We start from the raw sequence: 16,550 nt of genomic DNA, 5'->3' as shown, positions 1-16,550 counted from the left end.
TATTAATACTTACATAACACGATATAATGCAATTAATCTCAAACAAACTGTTTTACGAGAGCTATCGTGAGAAGTTACCACTTGTTTCGGAGGGTGTAAAAAACAACCAAAAAAATATTCGAAAATTCTGTCGAGCTCAGACCAACGACTAGTGTGTTTGTTTTCCTTTTGCCAAACGCGCGACTACGCGATGTCGTTTTCCACTTTTGTGTGCAAATTCGGCGGAATTGCGACACTAGGAAATAAAAGTCGATCAGTGGGTAAAGCACCTGCAATAGAAGTGAACAGATAACAGACGTGACACATGCAGAGAATTCATTGTAAATTCATATCATAATCTTAATAAAGCTGGATAGCACTCTTAGTGTGCGTGAACATGAAATTTGATGCCAGAACCAGAACATTAAATGCATGAACATTATATATATACAATGCCCCAATTTTCTTCCAGAAACTCTTGGATTACATGCACTGCTGATAAAATACATTGATTTACGCACCGGCCAGTGCCTCAGGTGAACAGAGGTTAAGCATACAAATTCTCACCACGGCAACTTTTTGCATCCGCACAGTCGCCCGTCTGCACATTTCGTGTGTGTATTCGCGGACGATCCATCATTCGGCTCAGATTAATGTTATGATGTATGCGATACATTATAACATTGAATAGACTTGATACGCAGACAGTTGCGTTTCTTCGTGCGTGAGTCGCGCGTGTGTATAATTATCTATTTTTCGTGAGGCGTGCGCTAGTGTGATGCTGTTTTGTGGAGGACTAATTAGAAGAACTGATTAAGGGAGATTAAGTTAAAATCTATAGATGCTTACAGGACAGATTTTCATAGAAATTATTGCAGAATTCCAGATTCCACATAGATACAATACGATGACACGTCCAAAGCTTAAGGGCACGATGGTCGTCAAGACTTTTATATAGACATTTCTGATAGGTATTGTATACTGACTTAAAAGTTTCCTTATTCCATAGTTTGTTATGATAATCACTATTCACTACCCCTACAATATTAGCAATAATAGGCATTATTATATTTAAAACAAAAGTAAACACAGTTTCAGTAATCCGACACCGGCATCAGGTATCTCCCCAATATTCTTAACACTTTAATTCGCATCACGCATTATAACTCGACAACACCGGGGGCCCCATGACCGCGGTATAATTTCCACGCGAACGATCCCACAACAATATCCGACATTAATAAAGGCCTCAATCCATTCACTGGGCAATATTGTCTACTCTAATTGGCATTAAAATTCGTGGAAAGAAATGAGGTAACCCTCAAACAAGCGCTTATCACCACATCAGTGCACTAAAACCCTCTGCCTCCCTCTGTATTGCAGCTAATGAATATAATGGATGCCCCCCAGGTATGTAAGTTTAGCGGTTCAATGTGATCACTTGGATGCTGGCGAAATATTGCGATAGCAACCATCATATTTAGTTAAATATTTTCATATGTTTTCTTTTTGTTTCTTTTTAGAGAAATTTACATTTTTTTTATGATATTTCGCTAGTTAATAAGTGTTAATACTATGCTAACCTATTTGATTTATACAGCTATACTAGTTACGGCACGATTTTATCATATTGCACGATTTTATCATATACAGGCAAATCAAAGGCCTGTTATTGTTAGAATTTGATAGAATTACCGTCAACTTTACGCAGTTTGTGACTTGTATGCAGTTTTTATCAATATACAGAGCGTTTGTGAACTTTACTAGTTACAAATCTATACGTTATTTGTCTGAAATTTATGAATTAAATCCACAAATGGCTAAAAGATTGTTTACTAAAACAGGTTCCTCAGATTTAGAGAATTGACAATACAGATCGGTGGACATAAAATCAATTTTAAACAGCATTTTCGGTACCACCTTCCCTTCATCCCCTTGTCATCATTAAAGTGGTACGGTTACACAGTTTGAATGGTCCATGCATGAGTAGGAGTGACGTAATCTTGATAATTGGCGATTGCGAGACCGCGCCCGCCGCCGGCCGCAAGCTTCGAACCTTTGTTTACTGGCTAGTTAGCACACCGTGCAGTATCTGTTACTGGCCTAATTTAACACTAAGGGTCGGGTCGAAGTTTTAACAAAAATATATTAAATTTGTAGTATTTGCGCGATGTTTATAGGCTAGAACTAAAAGTTTGTTCGGCATAATCTTGTATGTGATAAATTCTAAGTTGCTTGGGAAATTCTATTAAGTACATGAATCTTTTCATTTAATGGTGGCCACAACTAATACATATATAACTTTTGATTTCTATTATATTAGACGCAATTAGTGATATAATACCAAGAAATTAACTTGGTGGTGATATTAAAAAGTAACATTTGATATGAAAACGTATATCTGTGGAATGTATTTCGTAGGTAATATTATGAAACCGTGTTAAATTTATAATAATATTTAACTTTAAAGGATTCAACAAAATCAATGTCCACGTAGCGGTACAAAGCCGAAGGGTGAAAGCCCTCAAGGGACGCACATATTATATTATAACCGAGCATAATATCTGCGTCGTCACTCAAGCGCAATAAATACCCAAATAAAGCGCAAATAATACCCAAATCGCTCATCAGCGCAACCCAACCTCCCCCAACTATAATTATCTATAATCAGAATATACCCCATCTATAATCAGAGCAGACGCATTGCAATTATTACTATTACTATGTTTTGCATGTGGGCAGCCGTGATTACCCCTTGCACGCGCCGTAATCACTGACGATGACGTTCTGTGACGTTTGTCCAATCAAATCATATTCGGAATGTTGAATGTTGTAAATAAAAACACGTGTAGATTTTTGTCGCGATATATTCGGGGACAGTTTGGCACGTCGCCATAAATTATTCGAGCAGAGGGCCGCCTGACCCCGACCTCCAGTCGATTAACCATCACTAGGTCTTCCTTCAATTTTATATTTATAAACGGGGATTACGCAAAAATGCCAGTGTAATGGATCACCTACAGGACTTAGGTTGGGGCGGGCCGTTGTCGGACACCGGGGGGGTGGGGAAGGCAAATTTGAGAGGGACGGGGGGATGCGGCAAGGGTCTGATCGTCGGACTCATCCATCACGCGGCTCACGCATGTGAATTGGGGCGTTTTATCTGGAGATAGCCGCGGATGGATACCTATTTAAATATTTCGTCGTTTAGCGAGCCGCCGAGCTATTCTATTAGATACATGACGATGCGGCTAATGGTGTCGCTCACACACAATGTGTACACACCACCACACACGCTCCACGGTACTCCGGCTACTTTGACATATGGCTTCTTTCTAAGAAATACAGTTTTATTTTTTCGTCGTCACACCTGCATCAAATTGATCTGACCATTATAAGTTTATAAAAATGTAAGCTAGAAACATTTTTGAAAAATTATTTGACGGTCTCGATTTCGTATCTTTAATATGCATTATTAGATAATACTTTTTTATGTAAGCTTGGTTATTATTGCTATCAAAAGTTTCTTACATAAGGGAGTAGAAAGTGCGCCATCTAATTTGCAGTTGTCTTCGGAAATAAGGCTTTGGACCGCTACAGGTGTAAACCTTAGAACAAGATAAACTTAAACTGTACACTTGTACCAATATAACCTAACTGTAACCACGCGGACACTTATCTTAGCTATTTCAAGTCACAAAAAGACATCACACCGAACAAAGAACATCCTTAATATAGTTCACACAATAAAGGCCCCGTTACACGACGCGAAAAGTCGTCCGCGTCAGTCGTCAATCGCGTTCATTTAGCTGTCGTGTCGCAGTCGTGGTTGACACGGCACGTCGTCGCTTGAACGCACGTCGCTTCTCGTGACAGATCGACGTTTCGACGTTACAGAAATGACGCACGATTTACATTGTAAAGTCTTCCCGGTGGAGATTTCCTAATGTATCATTGGAAAATTGTTTAAAGCTGGTATCATTAAATACAGACTCGCTTTATCTGACGCGAATTAGTTTAAGAATCATTATTTTCGTTATTTTCTTTATAATCTTATGACTTCAGATGTAATCGGTTATTAATATAGTCCAACCACTTAGTAGAGAGCCTTCAATGCAAGATTCAAGGCTCGTAAAGGTATACAAACTTCATAATTTAGAACATCAGTGGCCCACAGGCTTATGAACCTGACGATGGTCTGTTTGACAAGCCATTTCCTTTTAGAAATACACATAAGTATTATTTGTAACCTCGATAAATCATGCATACCAAGAATCTCTACTAACTTTACTCTCGTACTTTACTATAGTAGCTAACTATCTTACGCAGATATGTGTTCAAAAATATACTGATGCAAACAGTGGGACATAACAATTAGAAATGTCCACGTCAGGATTACTTTCATATCCAATTATCCTATATATTACCTAATGTATGTGTAAGGACAATTCTGAAACCGCACTAAAAAACAAAAGATATGGAGCTCCAAAAGTTTTCTTTACTGGTAAAGGCATGTCCCACAAGTAAGTACTACAAATTTTGTTCTAAAGCGAGTTTACAAATAAAAGAATCAAGGATTAAATTAATATGTCATAAATAAAGAAAAAAGTTTTAAGAATATAGTTTACAATGGTGATAGTTACACCCAAGAATAACATGAGTTTTTAGCTATAGCTACTCATTTTACTTACTATCAGTGTTTGGCTTAGAACCTACATCAAATGAACTAAGCTCTAAAGTCCAGCGTCAGTCCACACTACTTACATAAGCAGATAATAAAATAGTTGTAGTGTACGACTGTACGTGTTACGAACAACAATGGCGAGCTCGTAAAGAATTGTTCTACAACATTTATCAGCTACACTAGTCAAACTGAGTCTGCCACAAAAACTAACCTACGGTTATAGTAGCGAAGCGGAGGCGGAATGCGATTATACATTTGTATTCGCTTCTGCTCATGGCTTCTCAACATTAAAATAAAATAAATAATAATATAAATATCCGGGTAAATATCTGGGTAATACAAATATCCTATGAATTTGAAACCCGCTCTTTAGGTTTTACCTAAAAGAGTAACAAACATACGCACATCATACATCCATTCAAACAAATTTCCGTATTTATAACATTAGTTGGATTAAACACCAAGCTAAAGAACATCATCCTAATTAAAATGTAGAGGAACTTAAATGATCGAGTCTAGTCTATGAAGTCTAATTTGTTGGCTGATCGTGGAACGGTAGATTTGCGATTAATAAACTTTTATTTTCATATCTGTTTTGGTTGTTTTAAGTCAAAGTATAAATGCGTCTGTAGTAAGTATGTGTATCTTAACCAGGTCAATACAAATGCAAATACCACAGAAACAAAAATCATAAAACTTTAACTGAAAATAGAAAACAATCAGCGAATACCTTATAGCAAATGCATAGATCAACGAAAAAGTTAGGTACCTTGTAAGAGGCGTCCATGTTATTTTTGTTTTAAATTATAGATACCTTTAACATAATGGATGGCTACATCCATAAATTCAATTAAGGACGCACCCAAGGTAGACTGGTAGAAATTGCTTTTGTCCTAGTTTGTATATAGGTACAACTTTGTATAAAAAGTTTGAAGAAATAAATTAATATATTTTTTTCCCACTATCCTCCACTCATGCTGTACCTACTAGCGATTTCTCCCCGCTAATCTCACCACCATGTCTCTCTACCACACATGAACCAATGACCTGAAGGTTAGCCGCTAACTGTACCGAGTGAATGGCCGAATCGTGCCTCTATTTGCGCTAACTAATATGCGCTTTTTACGCTTTTGTCAGCAGATTGTTCAATGTAACGGATGCTTTAATGTTCCGTGAGGTACTTGTTCACGGCATTTTTGGCAGTTCTATACCGAATAGTTTAATATAGGAAGTGGAAATAAATATAAAGCGGTAGGCAAACGTTTTGGTCATGGTCATGTTGTGTGTTCAGATCCCACAAATTACACTATTGAAGTAAGTTTCAAGCTAAGCTGGTAGAGTTAAAAGTATTGTATTGAAACTTTGTTGTCTGTCTATCACCAGGCCGTAACCTATGAACCGTGATAGTTATGATTGTGCTAAACATATATATAATATACTAAAAAAACAGAATAAAATGAATATCAAAGGAGGCTCCCGTACAACACACGTATTTTTTTTTCGCTCTTTTTTGCTCGACAAATATAAATAATGGCTTTTAGTTATCATCCTTTAACCCGATATAAAAAATAAGCAAATAATTTAAATTTTATTTCTAAGTTAACTATAGGAAAATAAGAAAACTCACTCATTACAATAACATAAGGGTATCTGAAATTTGCAAGTTTGCACTAGATACGTAATTAAATTCGATTTCCACAAGAAAAACATATAAAAGTTACATTGTTATTTGGATCCGATTATTCTTTCCTTGATTAATATCTGTTTTTAGTTTTCCGCGAAGCTTAGTATACTCTTTACTGAAGTTTTTCAATGATAAAATACCCGCCAATGATAAACTACAATAAGTAATATGTCAATATAAGTATTATATAGCCTATGTTATTATAAAGCCTAGCATGAGCAACTATCAAAAGATCTATTCAAACTAGAGACTAAAATACTTACACTAAACTGTTTAAAACTCACGATCCCATTATTTCCTCTACTTTACTACTAATACACAAACAAAATATAGCATTCTCAACATATAAATGTGTTTTCATTTCTTTTCTACTGATTTTTCGTACCTAGTCCCTGTTTTTATTCACAATACATCTGCACGATCTATCAAAACACTTGAAAACTACTTTAGTGAAATGAGTAGGTATTATTTTCCTTATTATTGTGAAATATATTATCCTGTTTTTATACTCTGAATACGCAGACTTATCGATTCAAATTCTTTCATAATTTTCATTCAACTGCAACTCTGCATTTGACTTCAATAGATATAATACTTACTACTGTCTGTACATACTTGTAAACAAATCCTTGTAGGTGAAACGATCACCGTGTGCTAAAATCCATAAAAAACAGATGTCATACAACATAGAACCGGTACAGGGGCATGTCATACGGAAGGCAGGCAGTCATGAGAACAGAGCGGTTGCATCGACAGCACTCCGTGGTCAGGAGAGCTTTATTAAGTTTATAAATAGCCGGGAACCCAAACAAATCGGCGTGCGTCGCGGCAACCGCCCTTGAACTGAGCGCGGAGGCTCTCGCGCGGCAGGCTCCGGCGCGCGGGGGCGGGGCTCGGCCGGCCAATCAGCGCCCCTTCACATTTTTCAGCCCCCGCCCGCATCGCCGGACGCTGCCCAAAAACAAAAGGATCAAAGTCGGCGAAACCTATCTCTTTCTTTGTGAGGCCAGCGAACGGGCATCGATGAGAGGATAGATACAGTGTGTCGCGCGGGCGCGAATCGATAAAGCGCGCGCCCCGCAGCCGCCCGCCGCCGCTCCCGCCCGCAACGGCCATTTGCACCGTGTTTACTATTATATTTATTGAACGGACGCTCCTAAGTGCCGATATAAGAATATTTACAAATCATAAGCACCCGATTTGGAGCAATTAGACGCGTATCAGCGGCACTCGGCGGCACGGGGCGCCGCATCGCCCTCGCCGCGCGCTCGCCCTGCTTCTCCGCTCTATTTACATCTGCTTCCTTCAAACAACCACTAAATAATATAATAAACACTCACGCCGTCTTATTCCAATTACACAATCAAATTCAGCGGTCTATTTCAGATTATTCATTTACACTCAAGTTGCGTTTTACGATTTCTAAGAATTGATGCTATTCATATACTTGCTACTATTTTATTATCTTGATTTAGTAGGTAGTCGTTTGAATATTTACCATACACATATAGTAAGAAGTAGTCAGAATATTTTTGTTTTTACTTTTTCAAATACTTAATATTTTATACATTATTAAGTCTTGCCCATTTAGGCATTAGGTTGTCGCTCTCAATTAAGTACAGCTAAGCTCTACCTACCTATTAAGAAATTACATGAATAATAAGTTAAAAATTAGTTGATGCTGTAACTACGAACTTTCTGATTATATTCGCACATTGAGCACAATTTGAGTTGTAAGAAGATGTTTATAATACATTTTCCCACAGTTAGTAATTTTTTGTGTCTCAATAATATATTATCTCACAAATAACATATTTTGCTCTAAAAAAAATTTTTTGTTGTTATGGGACTATATATTCGTTAGTTTGTTAGTAATCGATAATGTCATTATTTAAATGAGGTTAATAAATACTCATTATTTAAAAAAAGTAATTTCTGTTTACAATAATTATAATAAGTCCTTTTTTAAATGGACATTTCGTAATAATAAATAATAAATACTATGTTGTTTTTTCTTGGGGGCACCCAAAGTCTCCAACTCGTACAAGGCCTAACCTCGTTCGGGAAGAAACCTTTGTCCAACAGTGGGATAGTTATGGGTTACATCGTTTTAAAAGCATAAAGAAAAGTTTTATGCTTAACTGATTTCTATAAATTGAGGTAGGTAGCCTAGTTTTTTGTTTGCTTTAAAGGTTAACGTTTGTACCTTCAAATTAATTAGTCATATTAAAAATTGATTTAAATAGGTTAGTTGAGATCTCCGAAGCTTTTATCGATATAAATGGATTTATATGATTTATATCCTAAAAAAAAGGATAAAAAAGAAAATATTAATAACAAATAAGTAGTACCTATTTGCGAAATAAAACAACGGCTCCACGGTTTGAATGGCTTTCAGGAAATTTAATGCGAAAAACAAATAGAAGTCTTATAAAATCAGGCAGTCAATTGTATGGTGTTTTACTGATTAGTAATTAACACGACTTTGATAATATAGTATCTTTAAAGATAGTATTAGGTGTATGATCGATTTCAATCATAAGTATTTAATTTAAAGTTGTCCTTATTTCCGAAAGTCACACTAGCGTAAATTTTTATTAACTTTTTTTTCGTACCTAATGGTTACTTTTGAACATTTAAAAGGAAAATGTCATAAATTGTTACTGTATAAAGTTTTACTGAAAAAAAATATGTCCCAGGATGATATAAGCCGAACGAACGATTGATAACTAATAATTGATAGGTGCAATTTTAAACCGTCTCATTTGTATCGCGGTTATAATGACAATGCACTGTGTGACCGAGGTTTGACTCCCTAGTCGGATATTTCCATGGTATTACATACCTTATGTAAAAGTTTGGAAGTGTCGACGCTTTGATGTTTGCATGGATACTAACCGTCTTATTCATAAAAATATATGAAGTTATGAAAGGCTTATAAAGTGTTTTGTTTCTTTCAGTCCTTAGCGAAATGGAAAAGACAAAACATATTACAGCAGCATTTTAACTAAAATAGGTTTATAGTGTGTTTATGAATAAGAGAGTTAGTCCTCATTCCTCAATCATGCTAATACGACATGACGGATTTTAGTGAAATATGGTTAACAGATAGTTTGCTTTGACAATTTTTTTTTACCTTGAAAATCTGAAGCTAGTGTTGAATAAAATTAAGGCTCTATTGCGTCTTAATCGTCGTGCATTAAATACAAAATCTTATCAGTTTTTTTTCATTACAGCCCATTTACCGCAATACTCGAGTAAACAAATTGTTTAGTACATTGACATTTTTATAAATAGACCCGATGTATTGAGAATTAAGAATATGAAAGGTATATGAAACATCGTTATAGCTATTGTATAAGCGAACGCTCTCGGAAAACAACACGACACAATCAAAGATTTCTCTCTCAACATCTTGAAAATATTATTTTAATAAGTAGGTACGTAGTTGCCTAGAAACCATATTGCGAATTAGGTATTAAGGATGAGAAAAGTGCTATTTCCGGAAAATGTCTGAAGAGCACAATTAAGCATTTAAGCATGCATAATTTTTACTTTTATTTATTTTGCATTTAGTTATATCCATCCGTATCTCGAGACGTTAGTCTGTTATAATTTTTTTCTCCTGCATTTATTAAGAGGGTTTAACCAAAGGATCAAACAGGGTTTGTAATCCCTTTTTTTTTTAAATACTAGGTGACCCGTGTCGCACTACTCGCATGAAATTTTCTTAAGGCGATATTTAAGAACTAAAATAACTTAGCTTTTCGACTATTAAATGAAAAAAGTTTTATATTTTTTAAAGAAACTAGGTTGGTAATTCATATTCCAATCATATTACAAATCATTTTAATTTACATACATGACTAATAAAATAGTTGTCTACTCATCATTTACGAAGTAAATGGTTACATTACTTACCGAGCTCAAATGCTTCGGTAGGTACCTTGTAGGTACATTGTACAATAAGTATTCACAATTACAACACAATTTTGTACAGGTAATTCTTTATATTAAAATAAATTGAATCATATTATATTTCAATCCATGTTTAACTTTATTTTAGCGGATTTGATTATCAAGATCGTTAGGATAATTTCCTAACGATCGATTTTTCTTTCATTGTATTGCAGTAAACTGAAATTAACAACTCTATTTAAAAAAAAACTCGTTTTAAATTTTTGTTACAGCGCCCTCTACCCATAAATGCCGAACTAAAACATTACCGAGACTGTATTCTGCAAAACGTACAGCGCTGCCATCTAGTAACCGATAACTAAATCACTTTACTCATTTAGACTCACTTATTTTGTACGCTACTTCCTCATAGATGGCGCTGCACTAAATTTATTACAAACCACTTTTCTGAATCAAAAATGTTATATAGTATGATAAATTGCAACCATTTGATCCAAAAGCAATTTAAAATTATGGAATAATTTTTAACGGTTTTTAATCTAACAAAATAATTACTTTCGGTAATATTCCTACTGCGTAATAACCCACTTTACCGACAGTGCTATTTCCGGTTGGCGCTCGACGACATCACGCACACGCAAACTCGCTATTGCAGCTAACTTCAATACATAAATGTTCGATCCTTTCAACTACATCGAGGCTTGAGCTTTTTGGGATTACGCTTTTCGGTAATTATTGTTTTTCTCGTTGCATACAGTGTGATATTGATTTTACTTAATCTTAATACAGTCAAAGGTGAGTGGCGCGTTTTTTCGTGTGTGCTGTGATCATAAAACCGTAACAGTTTGGCGCGTTGGTTAGATTCTGTCAACATAGCTAATAGTATTCACACGCAGTAAGGTGTATGCACGTGTAATTACAATACAAACGTGATTTTTCGTTTACAGACATGGCTTTAAGCGTTGCACTACCTCTAGCAGGCTTGGAGACAGAAAATTTTAACTCGTACAGTTCATTCGGGCATATCATAGATATAGCGGGCCTGTCTCAGTCTCAGTCGAGCCCAAGTCCGTCTGTCTCCAGTGAATCTAGCGGTATTGGGTCGCTGGGATCGCTCAAATCAGAATCGGTCAACAGTGACTCTCTGCCTTCTAGTCCTCAAACAACAGAGAAGGTGAGTGTAAAATTTCGCACTATTTTGTTTGCATTCGTCCTGGCCTTGACCTCTCTATTTTCATAATATTCCGTAATGGCGAATGTCTATATTACGCTATCAATGTTGTGTACATTATCGACCTGTGATAATGGAAAGATTTGAAGGCATATCTTATAAACTATACATACATTGTTATGTATATGTACTATTACGATTGTGCGATCTACACAATAATATAGGTGTATACAGTGTAATCAAAATGTCTACCTATTGCCGTTAGCTTCTTGCCAAAATTATTTTGCAACTTAGGCAGGGAGTTAGCGTTGTTACTCTAATTATACCTATTGTTGAAAGAGTAGTAAGTTATTACAGGTACGTTTGGTGCATTTGGTGCGTTTTTATTATGTCACTGTTTGAATTATTTTCAGAAAATATTCGAACCGGTTGTGCAACCCCAGCCACGTCCAAAAGAGAAGAAAGCTGAAGATGTCAAAATTGCATATGGGGGACGCGACATCCTCAACCTGATGGGTAATCTCACAGATCAGCGGTGGAGCTACCGCGCCACTGTGCTTCCGCCAAACAACCCGGCACTGTTCTTCGCCAACCGCTCGCAGTACCACCGGTTGGGTCCGTATGGAACTCGCACACAGTACGTAAAGGACTCTTGCCGCCTTTGCGGTTTCTCATGGGTCGTGGCTGCCACTGATTGACGTGACTATGTGTCAGCGTAAACTCTGAACAAACGAATGTTATGTGGGTATGACTGGAACACATCAGGGTGCATATCAACTTCTCTAACTTCTACTGTCACTTAGTGGTGCTTAGTGCCATTAGTAGCTCGACCGGTGACTTTGGTTCATATTATATTTATCATGGTTTTAATTATGACGACTTATCATTTTTCATAAAAATGATGGGAGATGTTTTACTTTGCTCATGTTTGTTATCTTTTTGACTTAAGTTTTATACATTTTATATTGCTAATTTGCAATCAGATTAGTAAGAAGTGTTATACCATGACTGACAAATTTTTCTATGAAAGTTCCTTTACTTGAACTAAAGCCAACGGATCTGTGACATTTTCCTATAATATAGTTTGTTTATATGTTTGCCTGTTGTGCTCCAGTTCTACGGATGACTGTGGAATATGTATGTGGCTATCGTCTCGCGCATTCGTAGAGTTACATTTTAAACGTGACTTAATACTGTGATCTTAATTTAAACAAGACAATTTTTGACAAATTCTGTGAATGGAACGCGCGACGATACATGACTTTCGTTTTTGTTTTAACTTATTTAATTGTGTGATAAAGTTAGGCTTAATTAATACTACGGACTTGCAATGCCATAAGTAATTTCCAGATCAATTCCAAAAAACAGCATTTCTAGTTCCCAGTCTAGTTGAAAAGACAAAATTGGATCAACTTAAATTATATTATTCCATCAATATTTAAAGCTAAAACATTATAGTAATATATTATGCTACACTTAGTTCCTCTTAGAAATGTTAATGATTTGTTATCCAAAGAATATTATATTAACTATAAATTGTTAACTTACACAATTTATATTGATTAGTATAAAATACAAATGGCTGCCTCATCAGCCTTAGGATTTTGTGTCCAATTACTCTTAAAGCAATATTTAAATTATAGACATTTACTTATGATATCATTATGAGCTATTTCCCACCATTACATGTAATAGTTATTATTTAAATATTGTTTTATAATATTCTTTAGTCTCTAGGAGATAATTTAGATATATTCCACAGTCATTTATCAATAGGATCGTCATTGTTTAAACCAAAAGGCTGCTTCTCGGATGTTATTTAAATTTACGATTTTGACGAGATAGGCACGAATTTAAAGCCAAGCTGTAGGTTAATTTTAAGGTCTAATTATGATGATTGTTGGATTTACCGTCCGAGCATAACATAATAATAGTGATGACATATAATCTAGAGAATATGATCTTGACACATTACCCTAAATCAACTTCTTATCAACTCAACTATAAGCTTGAACAACTCATTTGTAATTATATGACGAGCCCATGTGGAACATAGTCAAAATGGGTTATCAGTGCATATCATCACAAATTAATGCAGTGATTAGATATTCTAAGGTATTAGTAGTTGTTACAGACCGTTTTAAAACGTTTGAGTCATTGATATGCCCAGATGCTGGGCTTCTAGTGAAATTATAGTAAGTGTCGTTAACAGACTGGCAATATCTCTATGTACGTGCATATATAAAATGTAATATTTGTGGTCTCTTAATTTAGTCAAGATATTTAATAGTGTGAGTCTCTTCAATTACCTATAAGTAATGTATAACATACTAACTATAATGAATAATAATTGATACTGTCCTTTTGTGCAACTTTAGTTCTGCTATGTTGTGATCAGCTTTAAATTGGAACTGGAGTATTTGTACACAATAATGTTGACATATTTCCCACAAAGTTATTTTTATAAAAAAATGTTGATATGAGACAATACAGTATGTAGTTTTCAAAATTTCTTTATATTATATAGAGTTCGCTTAAAAGTTTGGCAAATATTTTGGAAGGGACCAACATGCGCGCATTGTTTTTTCCGAACATTGTTGTTTGTCAGCATATAAATTACTAGTGAAGCAGTTTATTTTCGTGATCTAGATTCACATTGCATTTGAACGACTGCTTCATATCGATATATCGCCGCGAGCTTTCATGTCTGTTTTGTCTGTTATCAATGAACTGGGCTATGAACACAAAAGTTAAGCAAGTAGTTGAAAGTTAACAAATATTTATTAATATATTTATGATTCAGTGGGTAATGACTGAACATATAGCATGGATCTCAGAATGCAGCTAACAGTGATACACATTCTTTATTGCCTCCGTAGGAAGCCGCCTCTGACGTACTGTTGGTTAATAATAAATGTATAAACGTCAAGAGGTGACTTTGTTTGCCTAGTGTGCTATATCCTCAGTCACACAGACTCACAAAATGGTTGTTATTGGTTATTTTTAAAATCAAGTGTTGCATTCAGATTATTTTTAGTTATTAACTTATAATATGACAAAGCTGCAATCGAATGTAGTTCAAAGGAAAGTATTTGGAGCGATACGCACAGTTTTTAGACTAGCTCTTGTTGTGAATGTCTCCTTAAGTTTAGTAGAAGATTCCCTATGCGAGCAACAAGAGAGGCCGAGGTGCGATGCAATATTTGCATTCCAGTTTTGTGTTAAGTTAGCAGCCGAGGGTAGTAGTTGTTAATGTTTATTTAATCCACATTGCCAAATATTTTGGTTGTTGTGCTATTTATTTAACAAAATTTTCTAAAATATCAATTTAGTACCTTCCATTACTAAGTGTCTTCAAGTGATTTTACAATGTTTTAATCATTTCAATTTTATGCATTTTATTTTGTTTAGTCAAATCATATACATGATATTATACATAATATTACCTATATGTTGTATTATATCTATTGTTCATTCATATGATAAATATTTTTTTCTCATTGAACTGTAGTCAAATGACAGTATTTTTATAATGAAAATTGTATAAGGATGAAGGGTTTTTTGCCTAGACGCGTGTTGCCGACGCCGGCGTGTCTCCTCGGGGACGGGCGGCCAGGCGGCGCGCGTCCACTGGGTATTACGTATATCTGATAAGCATTATGTAGGTTTAGCGAAATAGATTAACTCGGAGATGAACTCCAAGTACCAAAACTTATTGGTTCAATGTTGTTCTCGTATTATGGTGATATAGTGCGTCGCGCGCGGCGCAGAGCTCAATATTTTTAGTAACCCTTAAGAAAATTAATACCTCTTTTGAAAAAATATAATATATATTATATAGTATATCCAATCGATAATCACATATTATGTATTTCCCTGTTTATTTTGATGTGATATCATAAATGACTGATCTGAATTTAGTTTTTAAGTTGGTTATTGATATGCAGTGCTATTTCGAGAGTGTAATTAAGATTTAATATTGAAAGTGCCAATGCTCGTAATTTAATCTTTATGACTGTTCCTTTATCGTAGCTGTTTGTAAGGGTTCGGCCTCGTCGAACTCCCTACACCTTTGTCAACTTCAGTATAAGCAATCTTCCTTTCTTAACACTAAGTTTTCAATTGTTGTTACTTTAATGAAATCACGTAACGTGCACAATCTCAGTAATGCTTGCAATATTATGTGTAACATGTTTTATTCCTCACTTATAATTTATAATCCAGCGTAATGTTAAGAGTACAATATGAGATGATGTTATATCATTCTAGTATCAAAATTAGCCGAAGATGTTAATATTATTAGTTAGGTAAAATTTTAACATAGCTTTGTATAATTGGGATGTTTTAGTATTTAGTAGTGTATAATTACGGCGTAGTGGCAAGCAAAATGTCTCGTGAATGAAGTGAATAATGTTAGTGGCAATAATACTCTTAGTAAGTCCCTGCCAAGAGACTGTACAGGGTCGCGCGCCGCCGCCCGGCCGCGCCCGCGGTCATCGGCGGGCCGGCGCATACACAACTGAACGTTAGAAACTAGGCGTTTATTTGTTGTAATTATAATAATAGACGTAGGTATTTTATCGTACTTAAATAATTATTCTTGCGATGCCTTAATTCTGGTTGTCAATTAGACATGTCTCTGCCTAGAGTGTTATCATTGTTTTTATTTATTTTAGTTTTTGCTGTTCCGGCTTCCTCCGTGAACTTCCAGTCCAGGCTGTTCTTTTGAAATGATTTTGAGGTCGATTTATTTTTACCTAAGTGTTCTTATTAAATGTTACCAAAATGTTTTTAATAAAATATTTTTATATGTAATCTGTTGTTTTATTCCAATAATCCCCAATGCAGAATCACGCTTCGCCAGCGAGCTTGTCATAAAAACCCACATTTAACTACAAATAGCTCTAATGACTGTTCAAAACCGAAATAGATCAGTGTTATTTTTTAGTCCTGCATGTGATATAATTTTGCCAGCCACACAGATTTAACTATTAAAGTTGGTCACGTTTCTTGGCGTAAACATTATTTTTGGGCAAATCGCCAATAACAAAGACATTAGACACGGCGACTGACAAATGTTCATGAGTTAGCTCGAAATTTCTTTAATAATATAG

General features: G+C 35.3%; 1 protein-coding gene and 1 long non-coding RNA gene across 4 annotated transcripts in view; one reads left to right on the top strand and one right to left on the bottom strand.

Moving 5' to 3' along the window:
• Positions 1–16,550, bottom strand: part of LOC142986742 (uncharacterized) — a 248,843-nt gene that overhangs the window by 198,780 nt on the left and 33,513 nt on the right. The window lies entirely within an intron of this gene.
• On the top strand, positions 10,859–16,251 carry LOC142987251 (uncharacterized). 2 transcript variants are annotated; one of them, XM_076135900.1, is made up of 3 exons: positions 10,859–10,993; positions 11,213–11,439; positions 11,850–16,251. In XM_076135900.1, the coding sequence occupies exons 2-3, from the start codon at positions 11,215–11,217 to the stop codon at positions 12,132–12,134; spliced, it is 510 nt and encodes a 169-aa protein (XP_075992015.1). In that variant the 5' UTR covers positions 10,859–10,993; positions 11,213–11,214; the 3' UTR covers positions 12,135–16,251. The 2 variants fall into 2 exon arrangements, with proteins under 2 accessions (XP_075992015.1, XP_075992016.1); XM_076135901.1 differs by having other exon boundaries at positions 10,928–11,060.

The sequence above is a fragment of the Anticarsia gemmatalis genome, chromosome 3 (assembly GCF_050436995.1).
Source record: "Anticarsia gemmatalis isolate Benzon Research Colony breed Stoneville strain chromosome 3, ilAntGemm2 primary, whole genome shotgun sequence".
In the NCBI taxonomy this organism is placed as follows: domain Eukaryota; kingdom Metazoa; phylum Arthropoda; class Insecta; order Lepidoptera; family Erebidae; genus Anticarsia; species Anticarsia gemmatalis.
The sequence above is the reverse complement of the archived record's forward strand: the minus strand, read 5'-3'. Positions and strand labels throughout refer to the sequence as shown.

Excerpts from the sequence above, each read along its gene's own strand:
- LOC142987251 (XM_076135900.1), top strand. The coding sequence starts at position 11,215 with ATGGCTTTAAGCGTTGCACTACCTCTAGCAGGCTTGGAGACAGAAAAT. Across the intron at positions 11,440-11,849 it reads GTCCTCAAACAACAGAGAAG|AAAATATTCGAACCGGTTGT; the intron begins GTGAGTGTAAAA and ends AATTATTTTCAG.